General features: G+C 35.7%; 1 protein-coding gene across 2 annotated transcripts in view; it reads left to right on the top strand.

Moving 5' to 3' along the window:
- ADGRL3 (adhesion G protein-coupled receptor L3) overlaps window positions 1–22554 on the top strand; it is an 848379-nt gene extending 825825 nt beyond the window's left edge. Inside the window, exon 25 of one of the 2 annotated variants that reach the window (XM_060188015.1) lies at window positions 21460–22554. In XM_060188015.1, coding sequence (XP_060043998.1) covers window positions 21460–21536 — 77 coding nt within the window. In that variant the 3' untranslated portion in view covers window positions 21537–22554. Of the gene's footprint in view, window positions 1–4333; window positions 4529–21459 lie in introns of those variants that run through there. The other variant, XM_060188014.1, reaches the window with a different exon arrangement.
- The last annotated feature ends 1981 nt before the right edge of the window (window positions 22555–24535 follow it).

Raw genomic sequence — 24535 nt, 5'->3', positions numbered from 1 at the left:
TGGCCATTTAAAAAAAAATTTTTTTTTCCGGTAAAACAGAAAGAAATTGAGAGGGGGAGGGAAGGGGAATATAGAGATAAACACCTGCAGTCCTGCTTCACCACTTGTGAAGTGACTCACCCCTGCAGGTATGGAGCTGGGGACTGGCACTGGGATCCTTGAGTGGGTCCTTCCGCTTTGCACTATGTGCACTTAACCCGGTGGATCAACTTCCAACCCCCCATCTCTTTCACTTTCTATTTGCTACTCTGGCTCTATCTTAATTAAAAAAAAAAAAAAAATCAAGTATCCTTTAGGTTGCAGCAACTGTGTGTACCAATAATCGTATTTTTTGTTCATAAAATTCAAATAAATTACATAGGACACTTGCTAAAATGCGTGTTTTTATCTGTGTTGTTTTGGAGGGAACATCTGAAATCCTATATTTTAAACAGGTTCTCAAGAATGCTTGTGTGGCTGCTGCAGCTAGTAGCACAGCACCTAGACTGTCTCTTCCTGACAAACACATAATGTGTTGACATGAGAGCTTTCTCCCCTTAGGTGGTTGTTTTTAGATACTAGACAGTATAATACAGGAAAACAGAAATAGAATTTCCAGATTGTGCTCAACTTTATGAAAAGGTTAACTTGTTAATATATTTCAAACCTACACAGAGTGGATTCTTTTGCATTGTTCTTTAAATTTTATCTGTTTATTTGTGATGCTTCGATTTCACTGCGACTTTATGCCCACACAATTCAGTCCTCCTGGTAGGCCTCTTCCCCCTACCCCTCTTCCTCCTCCTTGAAGTTTTGATTATAGTAGCTCTGCAATTTAGTTTGAGGTCAGGAAGTGTGATGCCTCCAGTCTTTTTTGGTCAAGATTTCTTTGGAAATCATGGGGACACATTTTTTGTGGTTTTTGTTCTAGCATGTAAGGAAATTTGATACTGCCATGATGGAGATGGCATTAATTTTTTATATGGCTCTGGTTAGATGGTCATTTTGACAATGCTAATTCTTCCTATCCAAGAGCACATGGTATCTTCCCATTTATTTGTATCTCTATTTCCTTGAAGAGTGACTCCTAGTTTTCAGTGTACAAATCTTTCGCTTCATTTTATTATCTTTATTCCTAAATATTTTATTTCTTGGTTGCTCTAACAAAAGGGATTGATTTATAGATGTCTTCTTATAGTTTGATGCTTATACTTTAGAGGAATCCAGAATCTTAATTCATTTTCATGCTACATCAGTCATACAATGACAGAAATTATTTGAAAATTATAAATTATTATTTAAAAGTGCAGAAATATTTTTATCACTTACCCTAGTTTTTTCATGATTATTTTATATTATGTGTGGGTTATGTTTAGAAAAAAATCCTTTCTTTCTTTTCTTCTACATAGCTATATCTAAGTTCTCATTTATCTAATCACCATTTCCATTTGACCATTTCTTTTTGTAAACCTTAGCCTTCTACTTTCCCTCTCTTCTGTGTTCCAGAAAAATCATTTATGTCTTATCTGATGGTCCATAAATCAGTATCATCTTGTCATACTCAGTCTCGATATTTTATCAGTCAAAGCTTTCCTTGTCCCTCTCTTTTTCTCTATATCTTCAGATGCACATTGCCTTTGTTTCCAATGATATATATATATATATATATATATATTTGGTAATTTTCATCAGTCTTCCTGGGCTTTGACTCATCAGTCTAATCCATTGTTTTTTCTGTTCACATTATAAATCCATAGAAGTGCAGATCTATAACACTCTTTAAATCATTTCATTCAATTCCTTTACTTCACAAATGAGTAAACAGAGTAAATGTGGCTTTTCAATCTCACAGCTCATTTATATTGGGATTAATTCTTGGGCCAGAGTTTCCTAATATCACAACTTCTACTGCATACTCCTTCATGCTTTCCTGTCTGACCCCTTGTGTTGCAGTGCATCTAACTTATGTGTGATCTAATTGCTTACACTAGCATTTTTCCAGGTCCCTTTGGTTTTAACCAGTAAATCCACACTCAAGCTTGCTTAAAGTAAGCAAAACAAAACATCCAATGCTTTTAATGGGATTCATCAACTCATTTAATCAGGGAGGAAAAGAATCAGGTCAACAAGGAACCAGAATAAGGGCATAGTAAAGATTTTATATCTTAATTCTGTTTTTCTCTGTGCCTGATTTTTTTTCTTCTGAGGGACAGTATCTAATGATATACCTTATACAAATCCAGAAATAAAAAAATGAAAATCAGAATCATATATTTAGTTCTTCTATTCTCCTTCTCTCATACCAAGATCCTGAATTTTACTCTTCGGAAGTCTGAAGATACCAAATTGTGAGATGCTACTCTTTGTAAATACTTAATGTGTCCTTGAAAATATAATTAAATTAATTTTGGTGAAAACTCTTTTTCTCAAAGAGGATAAAGATGAAAATGCTATTAAGTTTAACCCAGGATTAGCAAGTGATATCTAGAAAAGCTGATATTCTCACCAAGCCTAAAAGCTTAGAGCTGAGTGATATACCCCACCATAATAAATACATCTAAATAAAAGAATTGAAAGGACTGCCACCGACATTTAGAAACAGTATTTCAGGTAAAATTTTGAGAATTAATTCTAAAGTATGTCTTGTGTCCAAGCATTTAATGAATTTTAGCACTCCTCCCCTTAGAGAAGGAATATACATGCAACACACACCCAGGTTGCCCACACTGTTTGAGTCAAGCAGATTCAGTTCTCAGGTACAATGCCCTGGGTTTTTTAGTGATACCAAAAATGTCAGAAGACATTATGCTATTTTATAACAATTTCAGTTTTACTGCTTTTATTCAGTGATACACATGTATGCTGAGATGTATTTTTTTTTTATTTAAGAAAGTATTAATTAACAAAACCATAGGGTAGGAGGGGTACAATTCCACACAATTCCCACCACCCAGTCTCCATATCCCACCCCCTCCCCTGATAGCTTTCTCATTCTCCATCCCTCTGGGAGCATGGACCCAGGGTCATTGTGGGTTGCAGAAGGTAGAAGGTCTGACTTCTGTAATTGCTTCCCCGCTGAACATGGGCGTTGACTGGTCAGTCCATACTCCCAGTCTGCCTCTCTCTTTCCCTAGTAAGAGACTACACATGTGGAATGACAACCCTTCAGCTTCATTACTTGGGTGAAACCTTTCCTTTTATAGTATATTCTAATTCCATCTCAGGTGGTTCACTTTCTAACAAAGTCCCAAAACCTAGATATACACCAGTTTCTGTGAGAGAGAGCATATGTTCACACATATCCGTAAACTACTGCAAAACATATACCTGAAAGCAGAAGTACACTAGAGTTTGCAGTGAGTATCCCCCTAACACTTCCTCTCCACTATTCCAAGCTTTGGGTCCATGATTGCTCAACAACTTGTTTGGCTGAGTGTTGTATGCTTTACATTGGGTTCTAGTTCTCCCCCGCCAAGAGAATTGCATCAGTCCTGTTAATTTCGCGGGTCCACTTGGCCCCGCCCCTAGGAAACCCGCCAGAGTTCCAGAGTGAGAGAGTTCGAGGGTTCCTGAGTTCGAGAGTAAAAGAAAGAGTGCTTGCGCCGCCGCAAAGAGACAGCAGAGTTCTGTTTGGTGATTAGTTTGTCTTAGTTTATGAATCGTTGTTCCTGAATAAAGAAATACAGCTTCCCTGCCCAGCCATTGTCTCCGTGTCTCTGTTACCCGCCGTGAAGCAAGCCAGCCCGGCCAGAGCCTCCAAATTTTAACAACAGCTGAGATGTATTTTACTTAGTAGTGTCTTCAGTTTAATCTAAATGGAAGTGGCTATTGAGATTTTTATAAGTAAACAAACTGTAAAAAGTACAATAAGACTTTAAATTTTGAGACATTGATAGAAATATGAAAGACTAGAGAAAAACTAAATATAATCGAATGATCTAATTAAAGATAATTTGAAATGTCCCAACTTTGAGATGCAGAGGCTTGGATAGCCATCAGAGAAATTACTTATTTTTCCTAGTAGATCTAATTTAAAGCAAGCTACAGGGGGAGACCATCATAAGGCAATGATAGAGATCTTTAATTATAATAATTAGAGCCTAATTGTGATTTAATTACAGATAAGATTAAATTTTACCAAGTTTAAAATAAAATTTGATTAAGTGATAATGCTTTATTGAAGGTTTCCTGGCTATAAATGCCTATATTTCTCCATTTGTCTGTGTAGACAGACTTTCCATTAGAGTTGCACAATTAGAACACACTCAACTTTCTCAAGGGAGAGAATAACCACTGTTTCTTATCACCCTATATAAATATTGTTACAAAGTCAACCTATTTTCTCTTTTTTCAGAAGAATATCAACTTCAAGAACAAACTAAAATATGGAGGATTAAATTACACTTGGGTACTTACAGTTTCATACTCAAAAGTGTATGAAAATGATTTCAAGAAAAGAGAATGTTTTTAAAAGGATTATAATTCTCAAGCCTACAACAAATAAAGTCTCAAGTGACTGTCACAGAAAATAGATGTTTTAATGACCATGTTTTAAAGGAAAAATACAAGCTGCCTATGCAAATAATAAAATCTTTATTGACTAAATGAACTGAAGTTCTGGGGTCTCTGGAGTCCCAGAATGCTATTCAACAATTACATCCCTATTGATATTTAATTTTTTACTACTACATTGTCCAGCACTAGAGTTGGTGGACTTATAAACACATGACTACTACTAATTACTAACAACATCAGCTAAATAATTCATCTCAGATCACAAACGCACAGCAGTAAGTCAGTGCATTTCCAGACATAGCTTTGTAATGATTAATTAATTAACTATATACTTATCAATTAACTATATAAAAATTATCTATGCATATTGATATATTAATATATTAATTATATATTTAATTAATACATATATTAATGAGAGGATTGTGACCTGACCTGCATTTTACTTAGTTGCTACCATCTGATAGTCTTTGTAATACTTTAAAGTGATCCATTTAGAACTTTATATAAATCCAAACTATACTAAGCAGGTTCGGAGAAGGAAAGTAACACAGAGAAATGAAAGAATATAAAGGGTGACTTAGAAATCAGTATATTTTATTTTTTTGTATATTATAATAGCGTTATTTTCTCTGTCAATAGCTAGAGAGGCTTTTTCGTGCAAGGCAAGAGAATATTTGGGTTGAAAACTGACATACAAAGGACTAGAGAGAAAACCCTTGGATAAGTATTTCCACTTTACAGATCTTCAAAAGGAAAGAAAAAGGTATGACTGATCTTAATATAAGCTTAGTGTTTCTCCGATAAATTGATGTTTATATTACACTTCTTATTCAAAAAGTTTTTGAAGAGTTGCCAAGCCTTCAAAATAATCTGTACTGTGATAACAGTTCCCAACAACAAAGCATAAGGAAGTTACTCTAAGACTTGTTCCCAAACTAATTTGACAAAACTCTGGTCTTTGAAAATACTATGTGTGTTGGAGGAACACGATAGGGGACTTTTCTGTGAATAAGTAATACAGGAAGGCTAGATTAAACAAATTCAAATACATTTCTTATCCACAGGTTTACAAAAACTTTAATTTCCTACCTCTCGTTATTGTCCTCTCAAAGAAGACTTAAACTTAATAATTATTAATATGACAAATGACAAATATAAAAGGAAATGGTATTATAAAAATATTAAAGATTCATTACTGAATCCACAATCCACTGACTTTGTTTTAAATCCTACTCCTCAATCAATGAGTTCCCACTTGTGCACTATTGTGTAAGAGATTAAAAAAAAAAAAGACAAATTCAACTCACCTGTTTGTAAAAAATCAACTGCATGTGTTACTGATCCAGTAGTCACTGTCTCTTTAATGAGATTGGATAAACAACTTCAGTCAGCAGCTGTAACTGCAATACAGTTTTTAATTGCATTTCTTTTATTTAGGTGCATTATGACTATTTTTGAGTTAGAAAAAAATGTAAGTTAATACTTGAGTGGGATCTTATCTAAGGCTAGCAAGTTCAAAATATTTATTAATTGAGTTTTTATTGAAAATAATCTAAGGACTGGCAAAAAAGCTCACTTGATAGTATGCTGCATTGCCATGCGTACGATACAGGTTTGAGCCTACCCACACCCTGTCCGCCCCATTTCCCACGCTACAGTGAAGGAAGCTTTGGTGCTGTGCTCTTTCTAGCTATCATCTGTCTGTCTGTCTGTCTAGCTATTAAAAAAAAAAAAAGCAACCAAATGTGTCTAAAATGGCTGGCAACTGTTAAATTAGTAAAGGTACACACCTGAAAATCAGAAAGTTAATCTTTAAATGTTGCCTCTTTCCTGACTTTAAGCAAATTATTTAACCTTTAAGAACTTCAACATTTCAATCTACAAAGCAGAAATACTTTGCTTATCTCATAGAACTATGAGAATTAGATAAGTTTCTATCTTCCATCTGTCCTTGTAGATAGAAGTAAGTATAACATATATACAGGTAGGAATCATTTCTACTGTTTGCAAGAGGTCTCCTTAAAGGAGGCTACCTCAAAACTACTTTCTTCCTCTTCCTCTTTATTCTTGTTTTAATATAATGGTGTTGGTTTGATCTCTAGTAATTCTTTTGGACCACTAGGAAATCCCCCAAAATAAGGCTATTTGCTAAAAGTAGTGAAGTAGGTGTTTGAAGGAATACAAATCCTTGCTAACTGTGAAGCTGTCAATCTGCATTGTCTACCTCCAGATTTCATTCTTATACCTAAGGGGGAAAAAAATCAACCATCATCTTACTTTGGTCACTGTATAAGCAGCTAGACATTATTCCAAACTAAGCAGTGAATCAACTAAAATTAATGTTTTCTTTTCTTAGTACTGTTTCTTAGCCATAAAGGGCTAAGGGCTTTACACTTAAAAAGAAAACTGCAACTTTACATCAAGATTTCATTTTAGACTGCTTAAAGCAGAACAATTCCGTTTAATTTAAACCTCTTCATGGATTATATATTATTGTGGGGGGAATTCTCAGCCATCATTTAGCTCCAGCCCAGCATGATTTCTCATTTCTAGCCTGCGGTTATCAGAAGAGTTTCCTCTCAAGTTTGTAATCATTATGAAAATGGCAATGAAGTACTTGGTCAAAAGATAGTAAAGTATGCTTCAATTAAAACCTGATAGCAACACAAGTCTCTCTATTCTTTCTTGACACATGGATAAAAACAGTCTATATCTGCACTTAACTATTCAATTTGAAAATGAGCACTAGATAAGACTGAACAAGGGCAAACATACTAGGAAGTGGCTGTTTAACAAATGCTATGTTATACTGTTAGGGGAGATATGACCACATATGAGATTTAACTTTTCTCAAGTTGAGGTTATGCTCTCTTACTCAAAAACTTCAGCAAGTTACAACTCTCTGTTCAGATGTACATGACTAAATATGAGATTTATGGTTAGTAAATAATCGGTTGTTAAATCCCTTGGTAAAAAATTTAACAGTGTTAGATCAATCTACATTCCCCATCACTTGCCCACATACAGGTGTCTCCATTCTGAGAAGTAAGAGGAGCAAACATGAAGGGTATAATTAAATGTAGTACCAAATGAAGACACTAGTGCTTACAAGGAAAAATACTGAAGTTTGTTAACAGTAAAGACAGTATCTTTTTAATGACTCAAAGATTGATGTGATAAGCTCTCAGATCATTGCCAATTTGCACCCATGCTAATTCTTTCAGTTGCTAGAAATTTTCAGAATTCCAAATGAAATAAAGACAACTGCAGATGCCTTTTTAGAAGCATTTTCATATAAAACCAATACAAGCATGTTACAAATCCCAACAAAATAGCTACAAAATGCAAAGCCAGTACTACAGAAACAACTAATTTCTTCTCTCATCTTATTCAGTGTTAAATGTATAGATATATGTGTGTGCACATGTATATGGCTATATATCTTATGTATATATATTATGTATATCTTACTAAGATCTACATAACCTGATATGTTCTTCCTGAGTTCATATCCTTCTACTTTTGATTCTTTCCTCAAAGTCACATTGTTCTGTTGTTCGTAAAGATGAGTGTTTCTGTAATAGGAAACTGAAATTGCTATTGCCTCTGCTACAGTGTTCCTTCCTAGGAAACCATCAAAGTTGCATTTCACACTTCCTTAGTGGGGTATGTGTTAGCTAAACATTCGACCTGGAAATCCAGCATTCTCCACATTCCATTCTATTTTTTTCATGATATACTATGATTTTACTTATTAATCTGGCATCTTGTTTTTTTCCAGATAATATTGTTTGAGTCTCAGGTGTGCATCCTTAAAAATGTGTGTGTGTGTGTGTGTGTGTGTGTGTGTATCTTCACTGTGCAAGTGCAAGTGAATCCTTTGACCCGTTCTATTCACCGCCCTTCCCATTCCCTGTTGGTAACCATGAGTTTGTTTCAGAATCTAAAAGTTTGTGTTTGTTTTATTTAGTTCATCTGTTTATTTGGTTTCTCTCCATATACCACATATGAGTAAAATCATATGGTGTTTGTCTTTCTCCATCTGACTTATTTCACTACGGATGTTCATATTTTCAATTGCCAATTTTTTAATAATTTGAGTCAGTGAATCAGACATAATTTACTCACTGAGATTGATTAGGTCTTTCTTCAGTGTCTTTTCTCCCTTGCTTTTGTTTCCCCCCCTCCATGGTTAATGAAACATACTGTTTGCTTTGTGGACTTTGCAACTATCTAGATTTTACTTTACTTGTGGTAGCACTAGTGTCTGCACAATTCTTCCATTCTTTCATATCTTCTGCAATGTGAATCATATACAGAAACATGAGTAGCTTCAGATACAATTACTTTGGCAAAACAACTCCACAAATGATGCTTTATTCTTTTAGGAAGCAAATGCCTAGTTCTCTCTTATATGGGTCCCATAAGATAGGTCACCTGGGAGAGCACTGGCTTTGTCCAACATGTGGCCTGTCTTCACTATGCTCCCAGTTCAAACCCTTGGTATGCTACATGGAAGCACGACAGCATTAGGAGAACCTTTGATGTTGTGGTCTCTCATACTTTTTCTGTCTCTTTCATTCTGAAGAAGGAGGCTTAGAACAGTGAAGACCCAGCAGTCAAAAGAAAAATAAAAGATTTATTTATTTGCATTCCAGTTTCAGCACTTAGAAAGGTCAAAGTACAAGTTTCTTCATATGTGCTAAATCTACGTTCTTTCAATACCAGCTACCTCTACCATGCCTCCAAGGTTTGATCCCAGCGAGCTCAAAGTCATATATCTGAGGTGGACTGGTGGAGTAGTTGGTGCCACATCTGCTCTGGCCACCCCATTGGTCCAAGTGTTCTGTCTCCAAAACAAACTGGTCATGTTACTGCCAAAGTGTCTGATGACTACAGTGAGACTGACCATTCAGAACAGACAAACACAGACTGAAGTGCTTTCTGCTTTTACCAACGTAATTAAAACCTTCAAGAACCATCAAGAAATAGAAAACTGCACAGTGGACTAAAATCATTTTCTGATGAGGTGTTCAACACTGCCTGACAGATAAGGCACTAATTTTTAGATAGGGACCTTTCTAGACACATTAGAGATTTCCTGTGGACTCTTCAGGCTCTAGACTGAAATGTTGATGGTTGGTGGCTACTACAGTCATGATCAACAGTGACCGAGAAGAATGGTCAGACAGTTAAGGACCACAAAGGAAAATGATTCAACAAAGTATTATTCAACAATGAAAAAAGATTTATTTCTTCATTAAGAGATTACCCAGAGACCAGAGCAGAGCTTTAGCATATATGGTGTCAAAGATCAAATCCAGGGCCTCAAGCATGGTAAGTCTTGTGCACTGCCATATCCCAGTCTTGAGTTATCTCCCCTTGTTTTATTAAAGGGCATTGATATCCATATTAATATTAATGTTTATGCTGCTATAGCTCCAGTCATTCTCATTAACTGGGGCATACTTCCCAGTGTGTTAAAAAGGGAAAAAAGTTAATGAGGTCAGTATTTGCTGGAATCATAGATGCTTGTGACATTCTTCTACTCCTCCTCCTTCTTTCTTTCTTTCTTTCTTTCTTTCTTTCTTTCTTTCTTTCTTTCTTTCGTTCTTTCTTTCTTTCTTTCTTTCTCCTTCTTCTCCTTCTCCTCCTCCTCCTCCTCCTCCTCCTCCTTCTTCTTCTTCTTTCTTCTTCCTTCTCCTTCTTCCTCTTCTCCTTCTTCCTCTTCTTCTTTTTCCTCTTCTTCTTTTTCTTCTTCTTCTTCTTCTTCTTCTTCTTCTTTCTTCTTCTCCTCCTCCTCCTCCTCCTCCTCCTCCTCCTTCTCCTCCTTCTCCTCCTTCTCCTCCTTCTTCTCCTTCTTCTCCTTCTCCTTCTTCTCCTTCTTCTCCTTCTTCTCCTTCTTCTCCTTCTTCTCCTCCTTCTCCTTCTTCTTCTTCTGTCTTCAGGGAGTCACTTCTCTCAGACAATTTTTCAGATATAAAGAGTGAGACATGGGTCCAGATAGTGGAGCACGTGGTTAAGCTCACACATTACACTTCACATTACACTTCACTGTTTCAAGCCCCTGGTCCCTGCAGGGGGAAAGCTTCATGAGTGGTGCAGCAGGGCTGCAAGTGTCTCTCTGTCTCTCTCCTTCTCTATCTCTCCTCTCTCAATTTCTCTCTGTCTTTATCCAATCAATATACAAATAAATAAATAAATAATGAGTTATAGGGACCAGGCTGTGGGCGCATCTGTTTAAGTGCATATAGTACGAAGTACAGGGATCTGGCATAAGGCTCTGGGTTCCAGACCCCGATCCCCACCTATATGTGGGTATCTTCAAAGCATTGTCTACCTTTCTGTCTCCCTCTCTGTCTCCCCTCCATATATACATGGAAGGTGTTAAATTTATTACTCTTATTATTATGCCTCCAGGGTTATCGCTGAGGGTCAGTGCCAACACTATGAATCCACTGCTCCTGGCAGACATTTTTTCCCATCATTTAAAATTGTTTTCTGTAAATTTTATAGGACAGAGAGAAATTGAGAAGGGCGGGGAGTGTCCCAGCTGCAGTGTCCTGGCTGCCATAGTAACCCTAATGAGCAAAGTTAGACTTGCCAATAGTCAGAAAAGGAACTTGGAACTCACAACACGGAAGAGTTCCCAATTTCTTTTTTTCTATTTTGTTTTGACTTCCAGCTTTATTTTTTTTTACTTTTTTTTTAATTGGGGAATTAATTTTTACATTCAACAGTAAGTACAATAATTTATACATGTATAACATTCCCCAGTTTCCCATATAACAATACAACCCCCACTAGGTCCTCTGAATCCTTCTTGGACCTGTATTCTCCCCGCCCACCCACCCAAGTCTTTTACTTTGGTGTGATATGCCAATTCAATTTCAGGTTCTACTTCTGTTTTCCTTTCTGATATTGTTTTTTAACTTCTACCTGAGAGTGAGATCATCCCATACTCAGCCTTCTGTTTCTGACTTATTTCACTCAACATGATTTTTTCAAGGTCCATCCCAGATCGGCTGAAAACGGTGAAGTCACCATTTTTTTTACAGCTGAGTAGTATTCCATTGTGTATATATACCACAACTTGCTCAGCCACTCATCTGTTGTTGGACACCTGGGTTGCTTCCAGGTTTTGGCTATTAGAAATTGTGCTGCCAAGAACATATGTGTACACAGATCTTTTTGGATGGATATATTGGGTTCCTTAGGATATATTCCCAGGAGAGGAATTGCAGGATCATATGGTAGGTCCATTTCTAGCCATCTGAGAGTTCTCCAGACTGTTCTCCACAGAGGATGGACCAAGTGACATTCCCACCGGCACTGTAGGAGGGTTCCTTTGACCCCACACCCTCTCCAGCATTTGCTGCTGTTACCTTTTCTGATGTATGACATTCTCACAGGAGTGAAGTGGTATCTCGTTGTTGTCTTTATTTGCATTTCTCTGACAATCAGAGACTTGGAGCATTTTTTCATGTGTTTCTCGGCCTTTTGGATCTCTTCTGTGGTGAATATTCTGTCCAAGTCCTCCCCCCATTTTTGTATGGGGTTGTTTGTTGTCTTGTTGTTGAGTTTGGCAAGCTCTTTATATATGTTGGTTATTAAACTCTTGTCTGATGTATGGCATGTAAAGATCTCCCATTCTGTGGGGGGGTCTCTTGGTTTGGGAAGTGGTTTCTTTTGCTGTGAAGAATACAAATGTTTATCTGGAACCAGAGAAGACCTAGAATTGCCAAAACAATCTTGAGAAAAAAAGAACAGAACCAGAGGCATCACACTCCCAGATCTCAAACTGTATTATAGGGCCATTGTCATCAAAACTACTTGGTACTGGAACATGAATAGACACATTGACCAGTGAAATAGAATTGAGAGCCCAGAAGTGAACCCCCACACCTATGGACATCTAATCTTTGACAAAGGGGCTCAGACTAAATGGGGAAAGCAGAGTCTCTTCAACAAATGGTGTTGGAAACAATGGGTTGAAACATGCAGAAGAATGAAACTGAACCACTGTATTTCACCAAATACAAAAGTAAATTCCAAGTGGATCAAAGACTTGGATATTAGACCACAAACTATCAGATACTTAGAAGAAAATATTGGCAGAACTCTTTTCTGCATAAATTTTAAAGACATCTTCAATGAAAAGAATCCAATTACAAAGAAGACTAAGGCAAGTATAAACCTATGGGACTACATCAGAGTTCCCAATTTCAAGAACCAGTCTGAGAAGATAAAGAAGTTTGGGATTCACCTTGCACATGCGTGTGCACACATGCACAAGCACAGGACTCTTTAAGGGACATCAAATGCAGTAATGTAATATAATATCACTTCTTCAAAACTCCTCCCTTCCCTGACACAACTCATTTACAAAAAAGAACTCAGTGTCACTAGCTGGCTAATAACAGAAACTAGAACTGATAGGTAAAAGTAGGGAAATGCTGGTTTTGCAAAACCAAGCTGACAGTCAAAACTTGATGCAAAGGCAGAGGAGCTATTAGAGAAACAATTCAAGAAGCACATTTCCAGGAAGTTTGAGGAAATACAAATCTCTCAATTTAAGATAGTGAAATAGAGACTTCCCTGGGCAGAGGACTCCACCAATGTTTCCTGGAGCCCTGCTTCCCCAGAGCCCCACCCCACTAGGGAAGGAGAGAAGGAGGCTGGGACTATGGATCAACCTGTCAATGCCCATGTTCAGCGAGGAAGCAATGACAGAAGCCAGACCTTCCACCTTCGTACCCCATAATGAACCTGGGCCCATATTCCCAGAGGTTAAAGAATAGGGAAATTATCATTGGAGGGAATGGGATACAGAGTTCTGGTGGTGGAATTGCATGAAGTTGTACCCCTCTTTTTTTTTCTCCCGCCACCACCAGTTGTACCCCTCTTATCCTATGGTTTCTGTCAGTGTTTCCTTTTTATAAATAAAAATTATATAAACAAAGAAAGAAATCCACGAATTCAAAGAGTGACTTGATAAGAAAATGGAAAACTTAAAAATAGATCTACAGGGTGTAAAGAACACTTTGAGTGCTTTCCGAACTCAAGTAACAAGTCAAGGAAGTTGGTTTACCCATATAGAATAGAGAATATCAGAAATAGAAGACAAGCTGACCCCACATTTGACTTCAAAGTAGAAGGTGAAAAAAAAAAGTTAGGAAAAACTAAGTAACTTCAAGAGATTGAAAATTCCATTAAGAAGTCAAATATTAGAGTTATAGTGGTCTCACAAGGAGAGGAGAAAAGGGAGGAAGAAGAAGCAGTATTTAAAGAAATAATAGCAGAAATATTTCTAAATCTAGGATATGGTTAAGATATAGACAATCAGGAAGCAGAGAGGATTTCCAACTTCCTAAACTGAAATAGATGTACACCAAGACACATCATTGTGAAATTATCAGAAGTTGAGTACAAGAAAAAAAATTATAAGCTACCAGAGAAAAGGAAAAAATAACTTGCAAAATCAGAATAGTCAGACTTGTATCAGGAAACATGGAGGCCATGAAAGAGTGGAGTGGTATATTCAAGGTTTTAAAAGACAACAACTACCAGCCATGCATACTTTACCCTATAAGACAATCATTCAAATATGAATGAGCAATCAAAACAATGCCAGGCATACAAAAGCTAAACATTTTTACCATTACCAGACCTGCCTTGAAAGAGTTACTGAAAGGGGTGTTACAGAGAAAGAGACAAGGAGCATTTAACTCTCAACAATGCAATGCACAACAAAACAGAGCCAGAAACACAAGCTATACAAAAATGAGACAACTTTAAAGTATGGGAGAGACGGAAGAAATGGTTAGAGAAAGTTCAAGCAAAGAATGGTGAGACAAGAACAGTTTTACAAGACATTTATATCTATTACATATAAATTATATATAATAATTTTGTCGATAATATTCAAGTGAGTACAGTGTCTATGTCTTTAAATGATATAATTCTCTCTAGTATTTTTATTTTTTCTTATTTTTTAAATTTCTTTATTGGTGAATTAGTATCTTACATTCAACACTAAATACAATAACCCCAAATAGACCCTCTGTCATCCTTTTTGGACCTGTTATCCCCTCTCCCTACACCCACCTCAGAGTCTTTTACTTTGGTGCAATATGCGAACTCCAGTTCAGGTTATACTTGTGTTTTCTTTTCTGATCTTGTTTTTCAACTTCTTCCTGAGAGTGAGATCAACCCATACTCAGCCTTCTGTTTCTGACTTATTTCACTTAACATAATTTTTTCAAGCTCCATCCAAGATCTAATGAAAATGGTGAAGTCATTGTTTTTAATAGCTAAGTAGTATTCCATTGTGTATATATACCACAACTTGCTCAGCCACTCATCTGTTGTTGGGCACTTGGGTTGCTTCCAGGTTTTGGCTATTACAAATAGTGCTTCTAAGAACATATGTGTACAAGATCTTTTTGGATGGGTGTGTTGGGTTCCTTAGGATATAACCCCAGGAGAGGAATTGCAGGCTCATAGGGTAGGTCTATATCTAGCTATCTGAGAGTTCTCCAGACTGTTCTCCACAGAGGTTGGACCAACTGGCATTCCCACCAGCAGTGTAGGAGTGTCCCTTTGACCACACAACCTCTCCAGCATTTGTTGCTGTTACCTTTTTCTGATGTATGACACTCTCACAGGAGTAAAGTGGTATCTCATTGTTGTCTTTATTTACATTTTTCCGACAATCAAAGACTTGGAGCATTTTTTCATAGTTTCTTGACCTTTTTGATTTCTTCTGTGGTGAATATTCTGCCCTTGACATCTCATTTTTGTACGGGGTTATTTGTTTTCTTGTGGTTGAGTCTGGAAAATTATACTGCCTCTTGTCTGATGTATGGCATGTAAAGATCTTCTCCCATTCTGTGAGGGGTCTCTTGTTTTGGGTAGTGGTTTCTTTTACTGTGAAGAAGCTTTTTAATTTGATGTGGTCCCATGGGTTGATACTTGCCTTAGTCTTCTTTTTTTTTTTTTTAAATGTTGTAGCCTGACACCTTTCTGTATTGCCTGATGATTTTCAAAAGCTTCTTGCTGGATTCCTTAGGTTTTTCTATGTATAGTATCATGTCATCTGCAAATAGGGAGAGTTTGACTTCTCTTCCAATCCATATCCCTTTAATTCCTTGCTCCTGCCTGATTGCTATGGCAAGAACTTCCAACACTATATTGAATAATAATGGTGATAGTGGGCAGCCCTGTCTAGTACCTGATCTGAGGGGAAGTGCTTCCTGTTTCCACCATTGAGTATGATGTTGGCTATAGGTTTGCTATATATAGATTCCACTATCTTCAGGAATTTTCCATCTATTCCCATTTTTTGTAGTGTTTTGATTATAAAGGGATATTGTGTTTGGTCAAAGGCTTTCTCTGCTTCTATTGATATGACCATGTGGTTTTTGGTCTTGCTTTTATTGATGTGGTGGATCATGTTGTTTGATTTACATACATTAAACCAACCTTGCATCCCTGGGATAAACCCTACTTATTCATGATTAGCAATCTTTTAAATATATTGCTGTATCCGGTCGGCTAGAATTTTGTTCAGTATTTTATCATCTATGTTCATCAGAGATATTGGTCTGTACTTTTCTTTTTTGGTTATGTCCCTGTCAGCTTTTGGTATCAGAATGATGTTGGCTTCATGGAAGCTGGAAGAGAGTATACCAATGTCTTCAATCTTCTGGAAGACTTTTTAAAAGTAGAGGTATGTTAGTATGCTTCTGGATTCTGCTTGTGAGACCTTCTGTTTTGATCATCACATTGGGTTCACTTTGTATTGCTTGTGATGTGTTCTATTTGCATATCCACTGTTGGTCCTCACTCCCCCTGCCTCCAGCACATTGGTTTAATCCTCACTGGTTTGCACTTTTCCCTTCTCCTTGCCCCCTATCCTACGTATTTCCTTGTTCCTGATTCTAACGCCTCAGGAGAGATGCAGGATAGAATTGTGTTGTGATTAGAAGAGATTAGATTGCTGAACTGCATCCCCGATCGTCAATAAAGAGATACTGCTTCCCAGATCAGCCATGAGTCCCTTGTTGTCTCTCTCTCCCGCATGACAGAGGTATTAGTTCTTCTTTGACGGTTTTGTAGAATTTATTTTTAAAACCATCTGTTCCAAGACTTTTATTCTTGGGAAGATTTTTGATAACAGTTTCAATTTAATTAACTGTGATGGGCCTGTTCATGTTATATAGTTCATCTTTATTTAATTTTTGGAAGTTCATATGTATCTAGGAAATCATCCATTTCTTCCAGGTTCTCTAGCTTAGTGGCATATAATTGTTCATAGCATGATATGCTGAATTTCTATGGTGTCTGTTGTCATATCTCCTCGTTCATTTGTGATCTGATTTATTTGGGTCTTCTCCCTTTTTTGTTTTGTAAGTCTGGCTAAAGTTTTGTCAATTTTCTTCACTGTTTAGAAGAACCAACATTTACTTTTGTTGACCTTTTGTTTGGTTCTTATTTTCAATGTTATTTATTTCTGTCCTAACATTAGTTATTTCTGTTCTTCTGGTTTCTTTAGGGTTCTTTTGTTCGTCTTCTTCTAGGTCTTTAAGATGTGCAATCAGGTTATTTATTTGTGCTTCTTCTTGTTTCCTAATGTGTGCTTGTATGGCTATGAACTTCCCTCTCAGTACTGCCTTAGCTGTGTCCCAAATATTTTGATAGCTTGTGTCTTCATTTTAATTGAACTCTCAAAACATTTTGATTTCTCCCTTTATTTCCTCTTTGACCCAATAGTTGTTAAGTAGTATACTGTTGAGCTTCCACATTTTGGGACTATTTCTAATCTTTTGTTGATTGTTAAGTCTTAGTTTAATTCCACTGTGGTCTTAGAAGATGCTTGGGATGATTTCAATGCTCTTGAATTGGCTGATGCTGTCTTTGTGGCCTAACATATGGTCTATCCTTGAGAATGACCCATGTGGACTTGATTAGAATATGCATTCCAGTTTCTGGGAATTAATTACTCTGAAAATGTCCAATAGTTCTAGTTTATGTATCTCCACATTTAGCTTCCTCATATCTTTATTACTTCTCTGCCTGGATGATCTGTCATGTTGAGATAGTGGGGTGTTGAAGTCGCCTACTATTACTGTGTTGCTGTTAATATTTTGCTGTAGTTCTTTCAGTAGATATTTGATGTATTTAGCTGGCTTCTCATTGGGTGCATAGATATTCATGATTGTTAAATGGACATGATTGACTGATCCTCTGAGCATTAAGTAATGTCCATACCTATCTTTTTTATTTGATTTATTTTGAAGTCTATTGTGTCAGATATGAGAACTGCTTTTCCTGCCCTTTTGTGGGGCATTGGCTTGTATGATAATTTTCCATCCTTTCACTTTGAGTCTGTGTTTGTCTTATTGAGTTGTAGGACAACATATTGTTACATTGTGTTGTCAGATACATATTCCTCCTCTGTACCTTTTAATAGGTGAATTCAGGCCATTGACATTTATTAATGTCAAAGATTGAAGATATTTTAACGCCATTATTGTAGAGTTTTCGAGTGTTCTGATATATGGCATATTTGTGGTGGTCTGGTTGTTTATAGGAGACCTTTCAGAACTTCTTTCAGGGCAGGCTTGATGATAGATGATTCTTTCAACTATCGCTTGTCTGAGAAGGTCTTTATGGCTCCATTTAGTCTGAAGGACAGTCTAGCAGAATACAGTAATCTTGGTTGAAAGCCCTTCTCGTTGAGCACTCAATAGATCTCTTGCCATTCTCTTCTGGCCTGTAGTGTTTTTGTGGAAAAGTCTGCTGCTATATCTTATGGGTTTTCCTCTGTAGATTACTTCTTGTTTTTCTCTTGCAGCCTTCAAGGTCTTTTCTTTTTCCTTATTCCGTTCCATTTTAAATATGATGTGTCTTGGTGTCTTTAAGTCTAGGTTAATTCTGTTTGGGACCCTCTGTGCTTCTTGAATCTTTGTCTAGACTAGAGAAGTTCTCAGCTACTATGTCCTGCAGAATGCTTTCTTTCCCTCCCTCTCTTTCTTTCTCTAGTAATCCAATAATATGAATATTATTTCTTTTAAAGTCATCCCATAAGTCTCTGTTGTTGTTTTCAGTATCTCTTAATCTCTTTTTGAGATCTCTTACTTCTTTATTTAGTTGTCTCTAATTTGTCCTCAATCTTGCTAATTTTGTCTTCAGCTTCATTTATTCTATTCTCTCTCCCCTCTACTGTTTCTGGAGTTCATCTATTTTGTTACCCTGTTCTGATACTGTTTTAGCTTGTTCAGCTAGTTGTGTTCTTTTTTTTAAAATTTATTTTCCCTTTTGTTGTCCTTGTTGTTTTATTGTTGTTTTACTTATTTTTGTTGTTTTTGCTCATATGATCATTTTTGGATAGGACAGAGAGTAATGGAGAGAGGAAACAAAGACAGATACGGCCAGAGAGAGACACTTGCAGATTCACTTCACCATTTGTTAAGTGACCCCCCTGTAGGTGGGGATCCAGGGCTCCAACCTTACACTGATCCTTGCACTTCCTTCCACCTGTGCTTAATCCACTGTGCTACTGCCCAACTCCCTAGTTGTGTTCTTAACTTAGCTATTTTAGCTTTCAGCTCTCAAATAACCTTAAGATAATTAGTGTTTTCTTCCAGAGTCTCGTTTGTTGTTTCTGCAATTATGATGACAATTATTTCAAACTCTTTACTCACTCCTGTGATTATTTCCTTAACTAGTGTTTGGATGTTGATCTCATTATTTTGTGCTTCAGCCTTTTGGGGGCTTTTAGTTGGACTCTTGTCCTGGTTCATTTCTCCAATATTTTTTTTTGTTGGTTTAACCATTCTATATAGTATGTTATGAGGTCCTCTCTCAGTACTTTTCTAATTACTGATCACTCTTGCCTAGATTGACATATGTTTAAGTATGGTACTTAACAGGCTCACAGTTGTGGAAATTAACTGTTGTCTCAATATTATGTAAATCCCTGAGTTGGATCACAATTTCTTTTAAAACCTCTTTTGTTCTTTTTCTTCCCTGTAGGCTATGGGAGCCTGAGGGATTTTAAACTATAAGTAGGCTTCTTAGCTTAATCCCTCACTCCTGACCAAGAGATAAAGCAGGGTGGAGGAGAGATAATAGAGTAGTTATGCAAAGAGACTCTCAGACCACAAAGATCCAAAGCTCCAGGCTTAGCTTAGCATCTCTGCCAACCTGGGCAGTACTGCTGGGCCCTGTGACTTTCTAAACAAGTCCTGTTTATAGTCTGTAGGTTCTGAGGCAACTATTTACTATGTTCTCATCAGGAGAACATGGAAAGGCTCCCACCATACAGCCCTACTGATAGGCCACCAAGGTGTAGATCTTCTGAGTTTCCTGGTTAGTTCTCTGTCCCCTGGTATTAGCACAGGGCCTCCCCCTGCTGCTCCAGCCTCTGAGGGCAGTAACAATGGAGACTCACAGTTGCATTTGGTGAGTCTTAGGAGAGCCCTCTCCTCCCTTCAGCTGTCTTTTTGTTGATAAAGCAGACTGTAAGTGATGCCTCAACCGTTAAACTGCTGGACTGCTACCAGCCACTTAATCTCTCCTTAGGCTCCTCTCTGTCTAGGAGCCACAGTTATTTGCACTTACTGGTGATTTGGTGGGTTTCTGAAATTTCTAGTCCTGCCTTGTTGAAGTCCCAGATTATTTCCTTTGTTATTCCCTTTTTTACTTTTTTAATCCTTCTTATCATATATAATATCTTGAAGTTCTTTAACCTGTTATTTGTGCTCAAGGACTCTTGTTGTTATAGTATGTTTCTTTCATTAAAGTACCTGCATTTCTCTGAAAGACAACTACTGGGTGGATTTGTTCATATGCATAATATAAAGAACTGAAACACATGAACTTATTTTTTAAAATTTCAAGTTTTCATGAAGAATTTTTGAAAATTTTGGTGGTTATTCTTGGTAGGGAGGGAGAAGAACTTGGGGCTCACACAACTGTGTGTGTGAGTTGAGAAACTATACCACTGTATTCATGTGACCATATAAACCATTACTAAATCATTAATAAAATTAAAAATAAATAAAGGTTAAAGATATCTTAACAAACATTTATTTAAAGAAGATATACCAGGGACAAAAAAAAGAAAAGAAAAGAAAAGCATGTGAAAAGAGATCCTTTCACTTGACATTTGGGAAGTGTACATGAAACCCACAAAGAGATACCACTTCTTTCTCAGTAGGATGACTAAACCATTAAAGACAGACAATAATGAATTTTGATAAGGATCAATATTAATAGTGCTTGTAGGAGTTTAACAAGTATAGGCATTGTGGAAAATTGGTAGGCCAAAAAAAGGGTAAAAAAATTAAAATGTCATGTTATATAATCATATCGGCAAAGAGAGTTATAAGAAAATTTTACTTATACTTATCCCATTATGGTTATGTTTATTTTACCTATTACATTTTTAACTTGTTATTAATATTATAAAAATTAAATTATAATATTTTTCTGGGTAATTACAACTTTTATCTTTAATGAATATATTTGATTGTACTTTTAAAAAATTAAAGTGGACTCATTTGTTATTTACAAAGCAATACCAGTTTTTATTAGAAAATAATTTAGGTGTTTACAATTTTCCAAGACTTCTTTTACTCTCAGCCTCTTTATATGCAAATTATATATACTTCTTTTACAAGCAGCAAGATACTTGGAAAGGTCTCAGTAATATAACATTGACCTGGTGTTTTGGTTAGGTTTCACTGTAGTTGATTGGGATTGCTGCTTTTTCTAATCAGATTTTCCTTAGCTATAGTTCCAGGCTTTGTTGATGCCAAATACAGTAGCCAGAGGCATTTTGACAGCTCAGTTGAAGGGATAATTTAGGTGAGTTTTGTAATTTAGAGATGTATTTATGTAGTATATACAGTCACTCTCCTGAATATTCAATTTTTCTTTGCCATGTTGGTGTAGGAATGCCCCCTAGGAGTCCTCTGACCTCACATCATGCTGACTCACCTGGCATCGTGATACAGAATTTATGGCACTGAGGGTCAACTGCTGTATGAACCTCTCCTACATTATTGGGCACCAGAAATTTGTATGAATACAGAAACTTATCTGTGGAAAATTCTTCCATTTGAAGACATTTAAAATTATGTTCAGAGGATTTGGCACTTCTCAATGCTTAGTCAAAACAGAAGATCTCTGCTTTCAGGTATACACACTGTAATAATTCACATGTACAATTACACAAGTTTTCCTTTTGTACAGTATCTTACACAAAGACTCTGTTAGCATCCTTGTGTTTTGTAGGGCACAATCCTGTAGATGTGTTACAAGTAAGATGTGTTTAGTATCATGTTTTATGTATCTCAACACATGGAAGCATATATTTTATATTTAATGCAACTTGATATTTAAGTTCCAGATGAGATGATGCATAGTTTAGAAAAGAGATTTCATATTGATTCAACCCAAAATACTAACATTATGAATGTATTCATAATGCTATATTCATAATTCAAGATGTGTTACCCTATGAGTCTATCAATACTAAATTGGTTAATGAAAACTTAATTCTTTACTGCATTTCCTTACTTGCACAAGAAAAATTTATTGTCTTGAAACCTCACAGTTCTTATATGAAATAGTTTTTCTGATTTTGATAAAAATTTAAAAACCTATAATGCTAATGTATTCAAATCTGAATATTTTCTGCATCTCCAATATTAAAAATGAATATCACTCATATTTTCAATATTTGAATAAAATTTCTTCTATTCCCTGTACTGAAAAAATTTTTAAGTGTTATTATATGAGCAGCAAAAATATAGTAAATAGTCAAAAAATGTAGAGAAATACTGTTTTACATGTGCATCTAAACAGAATTTTTAAAGTTTATTTTCTCATTTTGGCTAATAGTATTTGTGGCACCTATTAGCTTTTTAATGATTAGAAGTGGTTATGATTTCTTCTATGTGATATTAAATCTCACAGCAAATTTGTTAGCAGCAATTCCTTATTTCTTACTTGAAAAACCAAATTAAATAAATCTCTGGCCCTGTACTCCTGTACTTGGATTTATCTATCTTTTCCTCTTGGAATGGTTATTCATTATTCATATGCCTTGTCTACATAAAATTGAATTTCATTTTGATCTTGTTTTACATTCTTTGATTAACACTAATGGTTTGTTGTCCATATGAATTTATTCTTCTTTGAAAAAAACTACCTTTGAACATTTAAAATAGCTTTTCATATTGGTTTGCAGAATTTTTTAAAATAACTTCTCAATATTTTGTTGGCTATGTATATTGCAAATATTTTCTTCTCCTGTGTAACATTTTTTATTTGCTTCAAAATGTCTTTTGATTAGTAATAGTTTTTTGTGGTAATATAGTCAATTTTAGACTTCTTTATGGTCAATTTATATTTCTAGCTTTAAAAACTATTCAGATAGAGTTTCTGCTTAGCATTTAAGTTTTTTTCTTCTTTTTTTTTTTGGTGGTACTGAGGAATGAACACATGTGTTCGTGTATGAATAATATAGCTGCAGTGCGGTTGCCTTAGGATGTTTTTTCATGCATTCATTATTTATTTTATTATTATTTTTTGAGAGATACAGAGTAGGGCAGTAGCACAGAGAGTTACATACACATGGCATGAGAGATACAGAGTGACACCATATCTCTATCGCACCACACATGGAGCTCCCATGGTACCATCCATGGTGCTTCCATGAGGCGCTGGGACTTCAGCCTGATACCTCATGCATGGTGACGTGCACATACTCTACCAGCAGAGTTATCTTCTGACCCAATAATTCACTTTTTGATATTAAATCCTTTAATTTCATTTTTTTCATTTTGTGTTTACATACACACATTTTGTGTTTACACACACACACAGCGAGCGAGCGAGAGTTATTTCCTTCAAAACATAATTTCTTTCCCAACTTATCTGATTTGTCAATTCTGTTATATCAACATGTGAGGGTATGTACCATTTCTGATTTTTCTTCTTTGGCAGTTATTTTGCTTGTCTTAGACCAGTCATCACTGCTTTATTTCTTGTAGCTTTGTAATAATTCCTGATAACTCCTTGGGTAGTTGCTTTCTCTCCATTCTGTGTTTGCTACTTAATCTTCCATATGGATTTTAAGAATGATCCTATGTTTGATGCATCAGAACTGTATTCTGTATTGGATATGCTATTTATCACATAATATACTATTTCCAAATATCAGTTTTTTTAACCAGGAACATGGTACATTACTCCATATATTGAGGTGTGTTTTAATATTTTTAATAAAGCTTTCAGAAGCTTTCCCTTTGCAATTGTAAATATTTTAAGGAATTCTGATGTTATGTGATATTGTAAATGAGGATAACTGGTTAAATTGTATTTACATGTGTTTATGCTGGTAATTAGAAATACAACTAATATAACTTTTGTATTATTACTTAATTAAACATTAATTTTATTACATAACCAATTTACTAAATTACTTATAATTTGTACGTAAATTAACATAAGTTTTCAGCATTGCCTCTTTATGTCTCCATTTAATTGTTTTACACTGGCTAAGATTTCTAATACAATGTTGCATGAAAGTGCTGGTATTGTTAATCCTTGTTTCAGTCCTAAATATAAAAAAAGAACTTTGTAAATGTCTTCTCTCAGAGTCATATATCTTGGATCTATCTTCTGTAGGATGTAAGACATTATATTCTATTCCATATTTTTTTATTTATTATGAATGAGCGTTAGTTTTTGTTAAATATGTTTTCAACCTAGGTAGATGGTTCTTTTTTCCTATTTTAATCTATTGAGCTGTTAAACTATACACATTAGCTTGGAAATATTCCCCCATTTTCAGAAAACTTGATGACAACATATATTATTTAAAAATATATTTAACTTCAATTTACTGACAATTTGTTTAGATTATTGCATACTACTAGATGTTTTAAGTGTCTCTGTAATTTTCTTAATTTTGGGGTACTTAATATCAAATATATTCAGAAATAGTAGAAGAGTTTAGAGA

The sequence above is a fragment of the Erinaceus europaeus genome, chromosome 3 (genome assembly GCF_950295315.1).
Source record: "Erinaceus europaeus chromosome 3, mEriEur2.1, whole genome shotgun sequence".
NCBI classification, from domain to species: Eukaryota; Metazoa; Chordata; class Mammalia; order Eulipotyphla; family Erinaceidae; genus Erinaceus; species Erinaceus europaeus.
Note: the sequence above shows the minus strand (reverse complement) of the source record. Positions and strands in the feature narration are given on the sequence as shown.